We start from the raw sequence: 19,409 nt of genomic DNA, 5'->3' as shown, positions 1-19,409 counted from the left end.
ATCTCTCCAAATAGGAACCAGACCATAATAAAAACCAGACAGCGGCTTATATCTTTCACGTTATAATGGAAGAAAAAAAAAAAAAAAATATTATATATATATATATATATATATATATATATATATATATATATATATATATATATATATATATATATATATATATATATATATATATATATTATATATATATATTTCAGAAATTGGGCTGTGAGCAATGCAATAAAAAAGCATCAAACTGACATCAAAGCAGAAGCCTGGTTGTTGACATTCTGGAGACGCCTGTCTGTGTATGTGCAGCTATGTAGTGTTACAGCCTCTAGCAGTACATAGTACAAAGCTCACAGTTTTACGAGGAAGATTGTTTATTTCTAACAAAGAACAGGAACATTTGGTGAGCACCCTCTCCATACTTCCGCCAGCAGCAGGGATGGTGAAGTGCCGCGGTAAGGTCTTCAGCAGCCGCTGTACATGCTGTCACAATCAGTGTGGTACATTGCCTGGCTCCTCTCCAAAAGGGTTGGCTGCAGAACAGAGAGAGTGACACATGAAGGGAAAAGCGCCATATTTCACATGCAGGATGTCTGTACGATGAACAGCAGATACAAATCTATTTAAAAGAATACACTGGGAACAAACACGCATGTCCACCTATTTGGTGAAATTAGATTTTAAAATGACAGTTGGAATTTAAAGATAGTATTTACCTTTTCCCATTGTTCCCGGTTTCATGTTATTTCAGTAACGGCTTTAAAACTGTGCTTTTGGAAATGGATTCTGTCTCTAAACCAGGGGTCTCAAACTGGCGGCCCTCCAGCTGTTGCGGAACTACAAGTCCCAGAATGCCTTTGCCTATGGGAGTCATGCTTTTAACTGTCAGCCTTGCAATGCCTCATGGGAATTGTAGTTCAACAGTTAGAGACCCCTGCTCTAAAGCCTAGTACACCTGGGCCAAATGCCAGTTCAATTAAAAAATGTCCGACAATCGGCCCCTGTGTATGGCAGCCGGTCCGACAGAAGCTGGCCTTTCTGTTAGACAAGCATGCTGGAAAACCAGCAGCTGACCGACTCCAGATCAGCGTTCTCTGCCGATAGTTCAGCGGGGAGATTGCTGTACTAACATTGCATAGTTATTACAGCGGCTCCGACTTGAGCCGTCTTTTTTTTTCGTTCAATCTGTTGGCAAAAACTAAGAAAACTGATAATGTGTACCAGGCTTATGGCATGCGACACGTTATATGAATGTACAATTACTGTGAAACTTCCTATAAAATTTGCCAACAACAATGTTTTGATAGGTCGTCTCAAACGTTCCATTCCAGTTATAGCTAATCAGGTAGGCGCCCACATTACATAACTAATATTACCGGGGGTGAGCTGACAACTCATAGGGCCCCGAGAAATAGGAGATTATGGGGCCACACAGTATATATACACATATATATATATATATATATATATTAGTGCTGTCAAGCGATTAAAATTTCTAATCGCGATTAATCGCATTAATGTCATAGTTAACTCACGATTAATCGCGCGATTAAGGAGGTTCACCCTTTAAAACATTTTTTTTTTTGTTTTCTTATTTATTTTTATTTTTTTTATAATATTAAATTGTGTTTTTTTATTTTTTTACATTTTGATCACTTTTATTGCTGTCACAAGGAATGTAAACATCCCTTGTGACAGCAATAGGTGGTGACAGGTACTCTTTATGGAGGGATCGGGGGTCTAAAAGACCTCCGAGCCCTCCTTTGCACTTCAAAGTATTCAGATCGCCGAAAACGGCGATTCTGAATACTGTGTACTTTTTTAAATCCGGCGCCATTGGCAGCCGAGAAACCCGGAAGTGACGTCATGACGCCGCTTCCGTGGTTTCAATGCGGAGAGTGAATCAAAGCTGCTTACGGCTTAGTGTCAGTCTCCAACTTGGACACAGAAGGCGGCGGATCTAGGATCGGGTCTCCCGGTGGGACGGGAGGCCCGGTCAGAGCGGTGAAAGACGGCGGGAGGGGGGGGGGGGGATGTCCCCTCCCGCTCCTCCGGCATAACAACCGAGCGGCTTTTAGCCGCATCGGTTGTTATGTTTGGATAGCCGATCGCCCGCTCTAAACAACGGTACCGGGATGATGCCTGCGGCTGCAGGCATCATCCCGGTATAACCCCCGAACAACGCCTCGTTAATCGCGCGATAAAAAAATTGACGGCGTTAACATGGGTTTGCGTTAACAGCGGGTTTAACTGACAGCACTAATATATATATATATATATATATATATATATATATATATATATATATATATATATATATATATACATATACATATATACACACACACACACACACACACACACACACACACACACACACACATATATACAGGGCCCAAATGGTCAGTCTGCCCCTGATTAGTACATCTAAAAAAGATTGCACATTCAAATTGTAACATACAGTAGGTGGAAAGCTCAGCAATGTTTTGGCCATATATACAACCAGGCAGTACAATTGTGTTCACCATCACTTACCAACTATGTAGTGAAAAGACTTGCCTGACTGAACACAGATTGGATGTATGGTAAGGTAGGTCCTCATATTGCATAGTCATTAGCAAATCTAAAAGATTGTACAGAATGCAACATAAATGGTAAGATTTACCAACGGATATGTAATCTGAGGACCTGCCTGATGGAATATAAACTAAATTGAATGTTTAGATACAATTTTTAGAAATGTTGGTAGTAGATCGAATGTTGACCATACCCCTCACAAGCTACATGTACATTCCCTTAGAACAGGGGTGCCCAACCAGTGGCCTGAGGGCCACATGTGGCCCACGGAGCCCTCTGATGTGGCCCACGACCTCCTGCTCTGGGATGGAATAAAATAGAATAGAATACGGTTATTAAAGGTAAGTTTATTACTAAAATCACAGTATATATGGACATATGTGTTCTGCAGTGGTTACTGGGCTGCGTTCAAACTGATCCACAGGTGAAGAGAAGTGCACCTGCAGGTTACCTGCACTGAGCCATAGACTTTGATTACCTGACAGTTTCGTGTGCTGAGAGAAGAGTGGGCTCTATAGAGCCGAGTGGGCTGCCATCCACCTGCTCTGCTCATTGTGGCCCGCGACCCGTTACCAAGTCGCTCAAGTGGCCCTTGCTCTTCAAAAGGTTGGGCACCCCTGCCTTAGAACTATGTACAATTATGTATAATGAAGGACCCGATACAAATTTAATAGAGTATATTGGTAGGCTGGAACTTTAATAACAGTCGTTTTGGTAAAGCCAACAGATATTGCACATAGATTGTAATATATACAGTATGACCTTATCCACACATCAGAAGATTGGGCTCTGTCCATGCAAAAATAAAAATCAGACTGGAAACCAATCAGGAATGTTGCCCAACATTGACCAACATTGTTTTCCACTCAGAAAAGGCTGACACCAAAAGGAATCTGCCCAGTACACAAAAGCTGGCCAGACTTGGTTCAGTTTTTTTTGTCCAAAAAATAAAAATGGATTCCCCCAATCACACATTTGCGGTGGATAAGGGAGTCCTCCCCACTGCACTATTGTATTCTGGCAGCGTGGAGACTCCCAACTCCACTGCCCCCCCTCAATTTCCTAATACACAGATCAGCGCTGAAGCCATTGGTTACACCTGCTGATCGAGTGGCTTTGATCGGACAGGGCAGTTGAACAGAAGTCGATCAGTAGATCAACTTCTGTTAAATCGCAGCAGCCACACATGGATCGATATAGTCCCTGCCAGACAGGCCAAATTTCGATCCATCTATAGCCACCTGTATGGGCTGTGCATTTTTATGGAAAAATATTTTGTAGGATACATTTTCATCAGTCAGCTCTTTCAACTCTCTATGGCTAGCACAACTCTGAACCCTGGCTTGGATATCCTTCCCATCTTCAGCACAGCCATGGCAGCCTGAGACAGGCTTTCCAGCTAAGCCAATTGCGGCACTAGACTTTAAAGAATATCTACAATTTTGTTGCAGATTACTACTTGTATGACCAAGTCCTGCGCAGAGTAATTCTGAATGGAAGCGTATGGTTCATAAAAATCAGCTGATGCACTTTTTGTTCTAAAAGTGGTAGTGTCTGCACTGCACCCCTTTAGAAGTAAATAACACGTAGGAAATATCTCACTAAAGACATTGTTGTAGAGGATGCCTAAAGTCTGACCTGCAGAGATCTTCACACAAGCAGGAAAATACTTTTTGGAGGCATTCTGTGCACCAATAGTGTACAGAACACCTCCAGGTTAGCATATTGCTTCAAGTTTTACAGAAAACCACAGAACTGCAGATTAAAATAGATTTTTTTTTTTATTTAACATCATCAAATTACGATATTGTTTGTGTAGCAATTGTCTATGCTATATTTTTATAAATATATATAATTCTCACAAAAGTGGGAGTGATAGTAAAGGGGTTATAAAGGTTCATGTTTTTTCACCTTAATGCATCCTATGCATTAAGGTGAAAAAACACCTCGCTGTCACAGGCCCCCCAACCCCCCATTTTACTTACCTGAGCCCGTTTACCTGCTGTGCGCATCCCCCGGCATCCTCTTCGCCACTGCTTCTCAGCGTCGATTGGATAGATTTATTGCAGCGCAGCAATTGGCTGCTGTCAATCAAATCCAATGATGCGCCCCCCGGGGGGCAGGACAGAGTCAAACACTCGGTGTCTATGGACGCAGCGTGTATGACACAGGAGCGCACCCGCAAGCTAACCCCCTCGGGAGAGCGCTTCCCAGAGGGGGGTTAGCTATTGCGGGGAGGAGCCAAGACAGCCGCCAAGGGACCTGAGAACAGCAGGATCGGGGCCACTATGTGCAAAACTAACTGCACAGTGGAAGTATAACATGTTTGTTATTTAAAAAAAATATAATAATCCTTTACAACCCCTTTAATCTTCTAGTTCTCCCATATACAGTAAAACCTTGGTTTGAGAGTAACTTGGTTTGAGAGCGTTTTGCAAGAAAAGCTAAATATTTTAATACATTTTTCCTTCATATACAAGTGATGTCTTGATATAAGAGTAGCGTCATGTCACAACCGAGTATAAAAGAGAAGAGAGGAGCCTCTAAGTGTAGCAATATGGTTCCATTTAATGAAGGTACAACATTTACCAACTTATTGCTACACTTAGGGGTGCCTTTCTTCTCTTTTATACCCTGTAAAAAAGATGTTTTGATATACAAGTGCTTTGGATTACAAGCATGTTTCTGGAAGGAATTATGCTCGCAAACCAAGATTTTACTGTACTGTATCCCTACTGAAAATCCATTAGAGAGTTTAAAAAACACATGCATCATCTGCCATCTAGTGGATACAGGAGTATATAAAGAACTTACTTTACCTAATGACTGTAGTAGCTTAATAAAAAAGCCAAGTTGATTTCGTCAGAGCTTTGCTAGGAGCAAGATGTAAACCTCCCTGCCAAGATCCCAAATGCTAGGGGGGGGCAGGTGATCAAATGTTCCCTATTTTAACAGCACATACAGGGTGGCAGTTTGGGCTCACTTTACAAACTACATTTATAGGATCTTATTTGTCAAAAATGTTTACTACCTGCATACCTGTAATATTAAAGGTCTTGGCTAATGTTTTCAAATGCATATTTGTAGTATACTCACGGTTTTGAAACTGTGCCGCTGTGTATCGAGTGAGGAGGATCCCAACACCTTCAATAAGAGCCAACAAAATACCTCCCATTAGGGCTGAGCCCACCATTGCCAGAGGGCCACCTAAAAAAAAAAAAAAAAACCCGATATATAAATAAATAAATAAAGCTTAACTGACCTATAAAAAAGGTCACAAAACTGCTTTTTGTTTCAACACACTTTACCCTATTTTGAAGGTAAACTTTTCTTCAATATATTGAAGTTAAAGAGAAGCTCCAGTCTCCCCCCCCCCCAAAAAAAAATTTAAGGACACTTACCTGTCCACGAATCCAGCACCCGAGCCGATTCTTCAATTGGTTTTGGGTCCAGGCACTGGCATCTCAAGTAAGGGCAACATGCAGTGAAGCCTTACGGTCCCATAGTCTTGTGAAATGTGTGATGTGTCCCAGAAGGCGGCGATGGAAGGAGGAGTGGGGGGGACCTCAGTCCCATATCGCCGCGGCGCATCTGATCCGAAGTGGGAGCGGATATCTGTCATGAACAGGTACTACAAAGTGGCACATATATGTGAAGGGGAAGGAAAATTATAAATGGTTTTTAATTTTTTTTTTACAAATAAATATGTGAAAAGTGTGGCGTGCATTTTTATTCAGCACCCTTTACTCGGATAGCCCTAACCAAAATCTAAGGGAACCAATTGCCTTCAGAAGTCACCTAATTAGCAAACAGAGTCCACCTGTGTGCAATTTAATCTCAGTATAAATACAGCTGTTCTGTGAAGCCCTCAGAGGTTTGTTAGAAAACCTTAGTAAACATACAGCATCACGAAGGCCAAGGAACACACCAAGTTGTGGAGAAGTTTAAATCAGGGTTGGATTATAAAAAAATATCCCAAGCTTTGAAAATCCCTAAGACCACTGTTCAATCCATCATCCGAAAATGGTAAGAGTACGGCACAACTGAAAACCTACCAAGACATGGCCGTCCACCTAAACTGACAAGCCGGACAAGGAGAGCTTTAATCAGAGAAGTAGCCAAGAGGCCCATGGTAACTCTGGAGGAGCTGCAGAGATCCACAGCTCAGGTGGGAGAATCTGTCCACAGGACAACTATTAGTTGTGCACTTTACAAATCTGACCTTTATGGAAGAGAGGCAAGAAGAAAGCCATTGTTGAAAGAAAGCCATAAGAAGTCCCGTTTGCAGTTTGGTAGAAGCCATGTGGGGGAAACAGCAAACATGTGGAAGGTGCTCTGGTCAGATGAGACCAAAATTGAACTTTTTGGCCTAAAACCAAAAGTCTATGTGTGGTGGAAAACTAACACCGCACATCACCCTGAATACACAATCCCCACCGTGAAACATGGTGGTGGTAGCATCATGTTGTGGGATGCTTTTTTCAGCAGGGACAGGGAAGCTGGTCAGAGTTTATAGGAAGATGAATGGAGCCAAATACAGGACAATCTTAGAAGAAAACCTTTTAGAGTCTGCAAAAGACTTGAGACTGGGGTGGAGGTTCACCTTCCAGCAGAACAACAACCCTAGACATACAGCCAGAGCTACAATGGAATGGTTTAGATCAAAGAATATTCATGTGTTAGAATGGCCCAGTCAAAGTTCAGACCTAAATCCAAATCGAGAATCTGTTGCAAGAAATTGCTGTTCACAGACTCTCTCCATCTGACAGAGCTTGAGCTATTTTGCAAAGAAAAATGGGCAAAAATCTGAGGCCCCAATCCTTGGCAGAATTCAGCTAGAAACTCGATCAGAGCCGTATTCTGCCGAGAAACCCGGTCGTGTGTACACTTTTGGCCGAGGAAGCCGACGAGGAACTCGTCGAGCCAAAGAGAGAACATGTTCTCTATTTCCTCGTTAGTCAATGGGGAAACTTGGCTCACCGAGATCCTCGGCGGCTTCACAAGGAACTCGACGAGCAAAACGATGTGTTTTGCCCGTCGAGTTCCTCGGACGTGCGTACGGGGCCTTACTCTCTAGATGTGCAAAGCTGGTAGAGACATAGCCAAAAAGACTTGCAGCTGTAATTGCAGTGAAAGGCGGTTCTACAAAGAATCGACTGAATACAAATGCACACTACACTTTACACAAAATGATTTGTAAAAAAAAATTGAAAACCATTTATCATTTTCCTTCCACTTCACAATTATGTGCCACTTTGTGTTGGGCTATTACATAAATTCCCAATAAAATACATTTATGTTTTTGGTTGTAACATGACCAAATTTGGGACATTTTCAAGGCGCTATTGCTGCCAACAGCCTGTTATTTAAATGTGCAGGCTGCAGCTCTCTGCACCAAGCTGGCAATCCCAGCCGCAAAAATCAGTAGACTCTTGTCGTTTGGATTCACAGCATAGTTAAACGCCCATGCGAATGCAGCCTTAAGCCTAGTACACTGTACTAAGCCTATCTACTGTACTAACTATGTGAAGTTAGTACATCCATCTCCCTTGCTAAGCTATTGTGTTCTGACAATGCCCCCCCCCCACCAGAACACTCTTATCAGGGATCTCTACCATTGGCCGAGAGTACTGATCGGGAGTCGGTTGGCTGACAGTTTTCCAGCATGCTCGTTCGACAGAAGCCAGTTAGCTTCTGTCGAACAGGGTGGCATACACCTGAGCCGAATGTTGGGAGACATTGGCTGCTAAAAAAAAAATGGCTGATGTCTCCCGACATTTGGTGTGTATGGTACTTTAGGGCTCATGCATACTGCAGCTTCTACGGGCTTCTATTGAGCTTTTTTGATTTTTTCTGCCAAGAAATGCCCCCCCATGTTAGCCAATGTGTCCATGCACAGTATGGCCCATTTTTCAGCTGCAGTGTGCATGAGCCCTTAGAAGCTGGGAGACTAACCCCACCCCCCCCCGTTGTGGAGTCAGGCAACTCACAAGGCAGCAGTTGTCAAACCCCCGGCGACCTCTGATTCTGTTATCTAGTCCGACCTTCAGATTGGGGGCATAGGTACAGCTAAATAAGGGGACGGAGAGAACTATTGTTTATACAGTAATAAAGCCTACATGAGCCAAGATTATTTCAAGCCCAGCTCCAGCAAAAACCCTTTATTTCATTTTAGATAGCGTTATATATATATGTACACACACACACACACACACACACACACAGGAAATACTTCCAATGGGGACACAGACTCATACAAAATATATATATATATATATATATATATATATATATATATATATATTTTTTTTTTTTAGTAGAGTTGGGAAGCTTTAGAACTTCTGACAGAGATTTTTGCTTTCCTGTCCTGGAGATGCTCACGGGATGTGTACGATATGTATGAAAAGCTTTAGCGCTATGCCTTCACTGTCCCTTTAAAAGTGTATGTCATCTTAAATGTGCATATAAATATACCTTTAGATTAGTGCATTATCATACCTCAAAAATAAAAAAGCAAAAAACAAGTGCAAAAAATACTGTTAACATGAAAGATTAAAAGATATAGCAAACAAAAGTCTATTCCTCAATGAAAATGGCTGTGAAAAATATCATTCCACAAAGTGAGCCTAGCAGTGATCACCGCAGGTAATCCGCTGACCTGTCATTAAAGTGTACAGGCTTGGCAGCCACACCTAGCCACTCACAGGTGCCCATTGCAGCGGTCATTCTCACCGGGCCAAATCGTCCATTCGCATTTACACTAACTTGCTATTCCTTTGATCTCCCACGTTCATGTTTACAGTACTGTTTGCACCCGTTTTTTTTACGTATCACATGTAGGATGATGCACAGATATAAAGGTATATTTATATGCACATTTATGGCGACATGCACTGACAATGAAATACCACAACACTCAAAAGTTTACCATTTAACTGATATCAGGATATTGTGCGTGCGCCTTTTCTTTAGAATATATTTAATGCCTGAGAGTGGACATACAAATCTACCCATTTCTTGTATGAATATCACAGGTAGATGAAACGAAGAAAAAAAATTCTAGCTGATGGGGTCACAGACAAATTAAAAGGTGACACAGGATTTACTGTATTCTCTATACAAAGCTACAAAGAGTTTTGGCCAGCTCCTATAAAGATCATTAACTGGGGTTTTAGGAACGCTCATTCTTCCCTGCGGGCCGGAACAGTTTTCATGTTTTTTTTTAATTTTTGTGGTGCAGATGTATCATTCTGCACCAGCCACAAGCCAGTGAACAAGCAAACTTAGTGAGAAGTACGTGGATTGACATCATCAGGATGCCGGAAAATGATCTTGTGCTCTGGAATTCAGCTTCCTTATGGCAGCCATGAGCTACTGGAGAGCAGCTATGAGATAATACTGACATAATTCAGGTGTCCGTAAAGAACCAAATGGTTGAAGGCTTTGCTCATTTCAAGATTTTACTATTCTATAAGGCAGGGGTGTCCAAACTTTTTTCAAAGAGGACCAGATTTGATGAAGTGAACATGCACAAGGGCTGACCATTTTGCCTGACATTCTTTGAACCATAAAAATTTGGTCTAAGAGTATTCGTTCAAGCACTAACACACTGCCCAACAAGAAGTCTCTTGCCCTTGTGGCTGTGTGAGTAAAGAGATAAGCTCGGGCGTGTTATTTGGATATACCGTATTTATTGGCGTATAACACACACCTTCACTTTAAGGCCCGGTACACACGAGCAAACATGTACGATGAAAGTGGTCCGTCGGACCGTTTTCACCGTACATGCCTGCCAGAGGGCTTCTGTACGATGGTTGTACGAACCATCGTACAGAAGTCCGCGCGTAAACACTACGCGGGGCGTGTCCGCGTCGTCGCCGCACCGATGACGTGGGCGGGCCTGCCATTTAAAGGCTTCCACGCATGCGTCAAAGTCATTCGACGCATGCGAGGGACGGCGGGCGCTCAGACATGTACGGTAGGTCTGTACTGACGACCGTACATGTCCGAGCGGGCAGGATTCCAGCGGACGGTTTTAAAACACGTCCAGGAATATTTGTCTGCTGGGAAAAGGCCCGGCGGGCAAATGTTTGCTGGAATTCGGCCCGCTCGTGCCTACACACGACCGAACATGTATGCTGAAACTGGCCCGCGGACCAGTTTCAGCATACATGTTTGGTCGTGTGTACGGGGCCTAAGAGCGAAGTTTCAGAAAATGTATTTAATTTTTAAATAAAGAGCTGTGAAGCAAAATAAGGGTCAGTGCCCATCTGCAGCCTCACAGGTGCCCATCGGCAGACCCACCATTGCCAGGAATGCACCCACGAGCGCCAAAGTTTACCTACAGGAGAATCTCCTGTTTACATACGGCCTCTTTAATAGAAAGTCCCGCTTTCTTTGATGGACAGAACAGTTGTCCAAATGCAGCGCCGGAGACGGGTCTTCCCGCCTCCTCCCTGTCCTCCAAGGCATATACATCTTTGTGGCTTGGACATGCCTGCTATAAAGTAAAAAAGTAGATTTCAAAATAAAAAAGGTTTTGGCCGTACAAGTTTTAGAAATGTCCCATAAGTTTGGTTTTCTTACTTCGAGAGGCCAGTATGGCTCCTGTAAGTGCTCCGCTGGTGATGGAGTTCCATGGATCCTCCTTCCCTCGTACCTTCACCAAGCTGCAATCAATGGTGGAAAACAGGCCCCCCCAAACCGCAAAGCTGCCTGTTAGAGAACACAAAATGCTAGTTAGTAAGGAAACCACGTGAAAGGAAATTTTAATGAAAAAAGCATTGAATTCATTGGCCAAATGTCAAAAGCATTCACACAAGCTGAATGAAATTTTCTTATACTTTTTCAAATAGATGAATTCCTGCATCACAAGCCAACTAGTGGCCAAAATTAGGTATTTTTCTCATTGAGACATTTCAGAAAACTATGCCCTATTTTGTCCACAAGAAGGAACTAAATGATACAAATACAAATCTATTAGAAAAAATATAAAGTGAGGTTTTGTTCAACTTGCACAATTGCTTTATAAGTAGCCCATTATTTATAACAAAACACAAAGGGATGTTAAAAGCTGCCATCTGTTATCCAGAAGGGGGATAAAAAAATAAATAAAAAAAAACACTACATTTTAAAATCAGAACTCCTGATTTACATACATGCTCTGGGGCAGAAACTCAAAGTTTGGAAGCCAAAGGATCAGAATGACTTTTTTTTGTGAAAAGATACATGTGGTTCTATCAAGCCCAAGGACAGGGGCTCAGGACTGCTTTAAAATTTCCATTGATGCCTCGTCGGGTTGGTGCAGACACTGGGAGTAGTAAATTACAGAACTGCAAATGTGCAACAAATCCCAATCAGGACACAATCTGCATAGGGTTTGCATGTTCTTCCTGTGCTACTATGGCAATCCTCCTACACTCCAAAACACATGCTGGTAGGTTAATTGGCCCTAGTATGTGTGCGTATGTACTGTACATTATCAAAAGTATTGGGGCGGCTGCCTTTACACGTACATTAAAGGGTTTGTAAAGGAAAATGTTTTTCCCCCCTAAATAGCTTCCTTTACCTTTGTGCAGTCCTCCTTCACTTACCTCATCCTTCCATTTTGCTTTTAAATGTCCTTATTTCTTCTGAGAAATCCTCACTTCCTGTTCTTCTGCCTGTAACTACACACCGTAATGCGAGGCTTTCTCCCTGGTGTGGAGTGTCGTGCTCGCGCCCTCCCTTGGACTACAGGAGAGTCAGGACGCTCTCTACGTTGCAGATAGAGAAAGGAGCTGTGTGTTAGTGGGTGTCCTGACTCTCCTGTAGTCCAAGGGAGGGGGCGAGCATGACACTCCACACCAGGGAGAAAGCCTTGCATTACTGTGTGTAGTTACAGACAGAAGAACAGGAAGTGAGGATTTCTCAGAAGAAATAAGAACATTTAAAAGCAAAATGGAAAGATGAGGTAAGTGAAGGAGGACTGCACTAAGGTAAAGGAAGCTATTTAGGGAAAAAACATTTTTCCTTTACAACCCCTTTAACTTTAATGGCATCACAGTATTAGGCACTGTGACAGGAGTCACTTTGGGTGGGGGGTTTGTGCAACTCAGCTTACCTTGGAGAGCTCTGGAAACTTTGGCCCGGATTCACATACATCGGCGCATATATATGCCGGCGTAGCGCATCGAATATACGCTACGCAGCGCACTTCTCCCCCCACTGTAATGTCCACATCTCCCCCGTCAGTGTGCCGCTCTGGGGAGCTCACCTAGGCTCCCGCCGGGTGTACCAAGATGGCCGTTGCTCTGGAGCTAGGCCGAAGCCGCGGCCTTTCCTATGGGCTCAATCCCCGAATCGCGTGGTGTGCCATTCCACGGACGTTGACCCGTTCGGATCACGGATCAATGACGATCCGTTGCACCCCTAATATATATATAGTCTCATTTTGTTGTGTACTCTTTGCTGTGATAGTTTGGGGTGCGACTGTATTCTATTGTGGCTGTCTGCCTCAAATATTATTGGAATGTGCAAGTGTGTTTGCTGTGAGGAAAGAGGGAGGGCGACTCCTCCAGCAGCCCCCCTGCTGATAAGACTGTTTACTGATGAGAAGTTTGAATACACCTGACCTGTGTGTCTATTTCTGATTGGACAGTTTACCCTGTCCTGAATTCCAAAGGGGAGGGGGTGATGGTCCCGAGTTGGATATCTGTTGTGTACATGTGTGATATTAAAGCAGTTTTGATGTTGTTGTTCACCCTACACTGTGTTAAGGCTGGCGATTGGGTGAGCTAAGGGGCCTTGGATAGTGCTGGTTCTGGACAGAGGAAGCATTTACGGCGGACATAGTCCTGTTGAGGACAAGGGTTTGTCACAGGCACAAAATGCAGGAGACACTGAACTGCATGTCATTCTCCCTGTCCTTGCTGAAAAATTTTGCAAAAGTGTTGATACTTACTTCAAGTCACCAGGTGGAGCTTTAGGCCCCCTTGTACGTGTTTGCCCATGCCCCACTTGGGGCTACAAAGGACAGCTTTGTCTAAGTGAAGTTGTCCTTTAACAATGCTCCCAGCATCTACAGGGCTACTACCAGTTGGCAGCAGGCTGGGGTGTACAAACACAGGCCATCCTCAGAAACCAATTTAGGTGCAACAGCCTCTCATGGTGCAAAGACTTGGCAGCACTCTAGGACAAAGTTACCTTTGGATAGCAAAGTTGTAAATACACTATATTGTCAAAAGTATTGGGACACCTGCCTTTACATGCACATGAACTTTAATCGCGTCTTAGTCCATAGGGTTCAATATTGAGTTGGCCCATCCTTTGCAGCTAGAACAGCTTCAACTCTTCTGGGAAGGCTGTCCACAAGGTTTAGGAGTGTCTATGGGAATGTTTGACCATTGTTCTAAAAGCACATTTGTGAGGTCAGGTACTGATGTTGGACGAAAGGGCCTGACTTGCAGCCTCCACTCCAATTCATCCCAAATGTGTTCTACTGGGTTGAGGTCAGGACTCTGTGCGAGTCAGTCAAGTTCCTCCACCCCAAACTCACTCATCATGTCTTTATGGACCTTGCTTTGTGCACAGGTGTGCAGTCATGTTGGAACAGGAAGGGGCCATTCCCAAACTGTTCCCACAAAGTTGGGAGCATGAAATTGTCCAATTCACTGGAACTAAGGTGCCAAGCCCAACCCATTAAAAAAAAAAAAAAAACCCACACCATAACCCCCCTCCACTAAATTATTTAGACTAGTTCACAAAAGCAAAAGGTCCATCCATGAAGACATGGATGAGCGAGTTTGGGGTGGAAGAACATGACTGGCCTGCAACCTGATCGAACACCTTTGGGATGAATTGGAGTGAAGACTGAAAGCCAGGCCTTCTCGTTCATCAGTGCCTGACCTCATAAATGAGCTTCTGGAAGAATGGTCAAACATTCCCATAGACACACTCCTAAACATTGTGGTCGGCCTTCCCAGAAGAGTTGAAGCGGTTATAGCTGCAAAGGGTGGGCCAACTCAATATTGAACCCTATGGACTAAGACTGGGATGTGCGTGCAAAGGCAGGCCTCCCAATACTTCCTACAGTATGAATGCGAGATAGAGACCATAGATTGTAAGCTCCTTGAGAGCAGAGATGAATGTGAATGTATAGGGTCATACCACAAAAACGGGCGTATATTTAGGCGGGCGTAGCGCATCTCATATGCGCTACGCCGCCGTAACTCAGAGTGGCTCGTAGGGTATCCACAAAGCACTTGCTCCCATATGTGCGCCGGCGTAACGTAAATCTGCCGGCGTAAGCCCACGTAATTCAAAGTAGGCTTGGAGTGGGCGTGTTGTATGTTAATCTAGCACGACCCCACGTAATTGACACTTTTTACAAACGGCGAATGCGCCGTCCGTGGACGTTTTCCAGTGCGCATGCGCGAAATCACGTCGCAAATAGTCAATGCTTTCGACGTGAATGTAACTTAAGCAAAGCCCTATTCGCGAACGTTTTACGGAAAATTCGACGCTGTCCCGACGTCCATACTTAACATTGCGTACGCCTCACTATAGCAGGGGTAACTTTACGCCGGTCCGACGCCTTACGCAAACGACGCATATAGATATGCCGGGCGCACGTATGTTCGTGAATCGGCCTAATTTGCATATTCTACAGAAGCGCCTCCTAGCGGCCAGCGTAAATATGCAACTAAGATACGACAGCATAAGAGACTTACGTCAGTCGTATCTAAGCAAAAATTTGGCGTATCTTGCTTTCTGGATACAGAAAAAAGATACGCTGGCGCATCCTAGAAGTTACGCGGCATATCAATAGATACGCCGACGTAACTTCTTTGTGGATCTGGCCCATAGTATGTAAATTCCTGCATAAATTATCTGCACTATATAAATACCTGTAATAAACAGTCATTTCAGTCTACAGTTTATAAGGATTAGCATTTCAGTTTTACACAAATCGTGTCTCTCACCTCCGATCTGAGGGGCGCGAATCTTCACAGCGCTAACACTGCCCCGAAACCGATGTCTCATTCCCTAACAAGCAAAGAACATGCTGAACATGGAATATCTGTGGTTCCCCACCCATTTCAATTTGAATAAACATCACTGATAAAAAGAATTAATAAAAAATACATACCACTGGGGCATTCCTAAAACCTTTAATTGCCTGGAACACGCCTCCACCAATGATGCCCATAGTAAAAGCCCCGCCACAATCATCCACAATCCTCCATGGGCTGCAGAAGAGAAGAGAAATAATAATAAAGAATGTGGTTTTACTTTCATGAATAATAAAAATAAAAACAAATTGTAGCACTATAAGGTTCAGTGCTTAACCAACTGACAACTGAGCACTTAAACCCCCTTAATAACCAGACCAATTTTCAGCTTTCGGTGCTCTCACATTTTGAATGACAATTACTCAGTCATACAACACTGTACCCAAATGACATTTTTATCCTTATTTTCACACAAATAGAGCTTTTTTTTGGTGGTATTTAATCACTGTTGGGTTTTAAATTTTTTACGCTATAAAAGAAAAAAAAAGACTGAAAATTCTGTAAAAAAATGAATTTTTCTTCATAAATTTTGGCCAAATTGGTGTATATTATTTGGTCTTTGTGAAAGTTATAGAGTCCACAAGCTATGGTGCCAATATCTGAAAAATTATCACACCTGAAGTACTGACAGCCTCTCATTTCTTGAGACCCTAACATGCCAGAAAAGTACAAATACCCCCCAAATGACCCCTTTTTGGAAAGAAGACATTCCAAGGTATTAAGAAAGAGGCATGGTGAGTTTTTTGAAGTTGTCATTTATTCCCACAATTCTTTGCAAAATCAAGATTTTTTTCTTTATTTTTTATTTGTTCACTAAATTGTCATATTAGCAGGTTATTTCTCACACACAGCATATGCATACCACAAATTACACGCCAACACACATTCTGGGAAGGCTGTCCACAATGTTTAGCAGTGTGTCTATGGGAATATTTGACCATTCTTCCAGAACCAGATTTGGGAGATCAGGTCTGGCTCGCAGTATCCACTCCAATTCATCCCAAAGGTGTTCTAGCAGGTTGAGGTCAGGACTCTGTGCAGGCCAGTCAAGTTCCTCCACCCCAAACTTGCTCATCCATGTCTTTTGGACTTTGCTTTGTGCACTGGTGCACAGTCATGTTGGAACAGGAAGGGGCCACTCCCAAATTGTTCCCACAAAGTTGGGAGCATGAACTTGTCCAAAATGTTTTGGTATACTGACGCCTTAAAGGGGTTGTAAAGGTACAATTTTGTTTTCCCTAAATAGCTTCCTTTACTTTAGTACAGTCCTCCTTCACTTACCTCATCCTTACATTTTGCTTTTAAATGTCCTTATTTCTTCTGAGAAATCCTCACTTCCTGTTCTTCTGTCTGTAACTCCACACAGTAATGTGAGGCTTTCTCCCTGGTGTGGAGTGTCGTGCTCGCCCCCTCCCTTGGACTACAGGAGAGTCAGGACACTTACTATGTTGCAGATAGAGAAAAGAACTGTGTGTTAGTGGCCGTCAACTCCTCTTTGACAACTTTGGCACCTTCTCGGGTATCAAAATAAAACTGGTCCAAGTCAGTTCTGTTCCCTTTGGATACGGATGCTGCGAAAACTGCTGCCCCATCCCCACTACGCTGGGTGGAGGAATTTCGCTACTTGGGTGTTGCGACACGGAATGCTGCTAATTTTATGGAAAAGAAGCTTCTCCCCTTACTAATGACCTTGAAAGCCAAATGTACCTCCTGGGCCAATCTTCCCCTTAATCTACTGGGACGGATTAACCTCCTATCTTTCTGTAATTGCCCAATTTGGATTCCGGTCTCATTCTTTAAAGATATCGAGCAATGTGTGGGATCCTTTCTTTGGCGGGGTGGCTTCCAGCTCACCTGGGAGGCCTGGCTCTTCTAAATTCCGGAGTTTACTACTGGGCTGTGGTGTTGGTGACAGTCCAGTGGTGGCTCAAAGTCAAATGCAGACACCTGTTTGGAGGCAGTTAGCTAGGGCTCCCTGGCGGATTTACCGAATTTTGTATATAGAGGCCCGAAGGCATACCTGAAGGTCGCAATTCCGCAAGTGTCTGGGCCAGACGTGATTTCTCACCCTGGGTGATGTTATGCGTCATGGTGTCTTACTTCCAATGACTGACCTACTTCACAAATTCCCGTTGCCCCAATGGATGAAATTTTACAGTTTCATCAGGCACCTGAGCCAGGTAAGCCACGCTACCACCCCCAATGGATGAAATTTAGGTACCTGCAGCTGCGACATGCTGCTGGTGCAGTTCTCCCAACCACCAATCCTTCAGGCCGACCCTATTGAGGACCTTCTATCCCCTGAGTACTCTATATGCTGCCCTACTGGGCACTGACTTTCCCAAGATGGATGGTTTGTGGAGGATATGGCAGACTGACATACCGTCACTTGACAAGGAGGACTGGGATGACTGTTTAGAGCAGGGCCCAAAGTTAGTTATCTCCTCTAGGGATAAGATTATTCAGGTAAAATTCCTGCACAGGATTTACTATACTCCCCAGAAACTGCACCGCATTTTCCCAGACCCCCTGTGCCCCAGGTGTAAGTTTTTTAACATGTTCTGGGAATGCCCAATTGTAACACTGTTTTGGTCAGAGGTCTTCAGTGAAATGAATCTTAGGCTGCAGCTGCCCCTCCCACATTCCCTTTAATTAGGGGTTCATGATGATGCACAGCGACCGTACCATCTCAAACTGTGGGTGTCCTACCTTTTGCTAAGAGATTCTATTGAAGTGGATCTCCCCTTTCTATTTCCTCCTGGGAAGCCTTGATAGACACGGCCCTGCCCACGTACAGAATAACCAAAATAATAGGGCTTGCCAATGGAAATACGACAAGGTTTGGGCCCCCAGGACTAGTGCCTAGGAGCCTCTAGAGGGAGGGGAGATATGCACTGGCTATAGGTTTTCCCCCCTTCGCCTTTTCACATGGCAAATAGTGTTTATCTATATGTATCTGCTTATACAATTATGGTTGCATTTTCTTCCCTGCTCTTGTGTATACTCCAAGCATATCGTATGGTTTTGTTCTTTGTTAATCTGCATACTCTGTTTTGCCCATTTGACAACAATAAAAGCACCTTTGATTGTTAAAAAAAAAAAAAAAATTGGTGCCTTATCTGCATGAAATTACCCTCAGAACCTGTGTAATTCATACGGGTTCGGGTTTAAAGGGATGAGGTGGCAACCCTACCCCCGCCCTACAAAGTAGGTATGGATAAAAAAGTATAATCGCAAGGCGACACAGGTAGAAAGCAAAATAAATATGCAAAATGAAAAAAAGGGCAGCCCTCTAACAAAAATTGCCCGGGCCTCACAATGGTTTATCTATCCACCAAGCAAGGAAGAGGGCGACCGCACCATAAAAACAAGCCAGCAATGGCGGCTCCCATTATTTCATCCCAGCAGCCTTCTATTAACCAGTGGGTGGGGGATTCCTGGAGGGGTCACCAACCATGTTGTCCACACCTGGCCAGCATAATAGCATCCCCCAGCATGCCCTGCCCCTAACCTATAGAATGCATTGACTCCCAGAATCCTCTGCTTGTGTAGCCAACCTCCCAGCATGCTGTGCGCCATGTTGACACACAACCTCCCGCAGAGCTCAGCTGGGTAGTCATCTCTCAGCACCCAGAATTAGTACAAAATAGAGAATAACCTCCCATAATGCCCACGTTACCATGGTTCCCGAACATATTCCTCCATTCTGTCAGGACAGGAGTAAAGCTGCGGTCATTGCCCTTTTAAGAAAGCGGCTCACGTGACGTGGAAGGTTTACTCTGTTTGGCG

General features: G+C 43.7%; 1 protein-coding gene across 2 annotated transcripts; it reads right to left on the bottom strand.

Moving 5' to 3' along the window:
• Positions 1-347: 347 nt before the first annotated feature.
• On the bottom strand, positions 348-19,407 carry TIMM17B (translocase of inner mitochondrial membrane 17B). Of its 2 annotated transcripts, none has more exons than XM_040324549.1 (6): positions 19,300-19,407; positions 15,698-15,797; positions 15,531-15,594; positions 11,155-11,283; positions 5,665-5,775; positions 348-524 (listed from the first exon to the last, which is right to left on the bottom strand). In XM_040324549.1, exons 1-6 carry the CDS (start codon positions 19,323-19,325, stop codon positions 484-486), a joined length of 471 nt encoding a protein of 156 aa, XP_040180483.1. In that variant the 5' UTR covers positions 19,326-19,407; the 3' UTR covers positions 348-483. The 2 variants fall into 2 exon arrangements, with proteins under 2 accessions (XP_040180483.1, XP_040180484.1); XM_040324550.1 differs by lacking the exon at positions 19,300-19,407 and adding an exon at positions 16,902-16,943.
• Positions 19,408-19,409: the final 2 nt, after the last annotated feature.

The sequence above is a fragment of the Rana temporaria genome, chromosome 9 (genome assembly GCF_905171775.1).
Source record: "Rana temporaria chromosome 9, aRanTem1.1, whole genome shotgun sequence".
In the NCBI taxonomy this organism is placed as follows: domain Eukaryota; kingdom Metazoa; phylum Chordata; class Amphibia; order Anura; family Ranidae; genus Rana; species Rana temporaria.
This window is presented reverse-complemented; position numbering and strand designations above follow the sequence as displayed.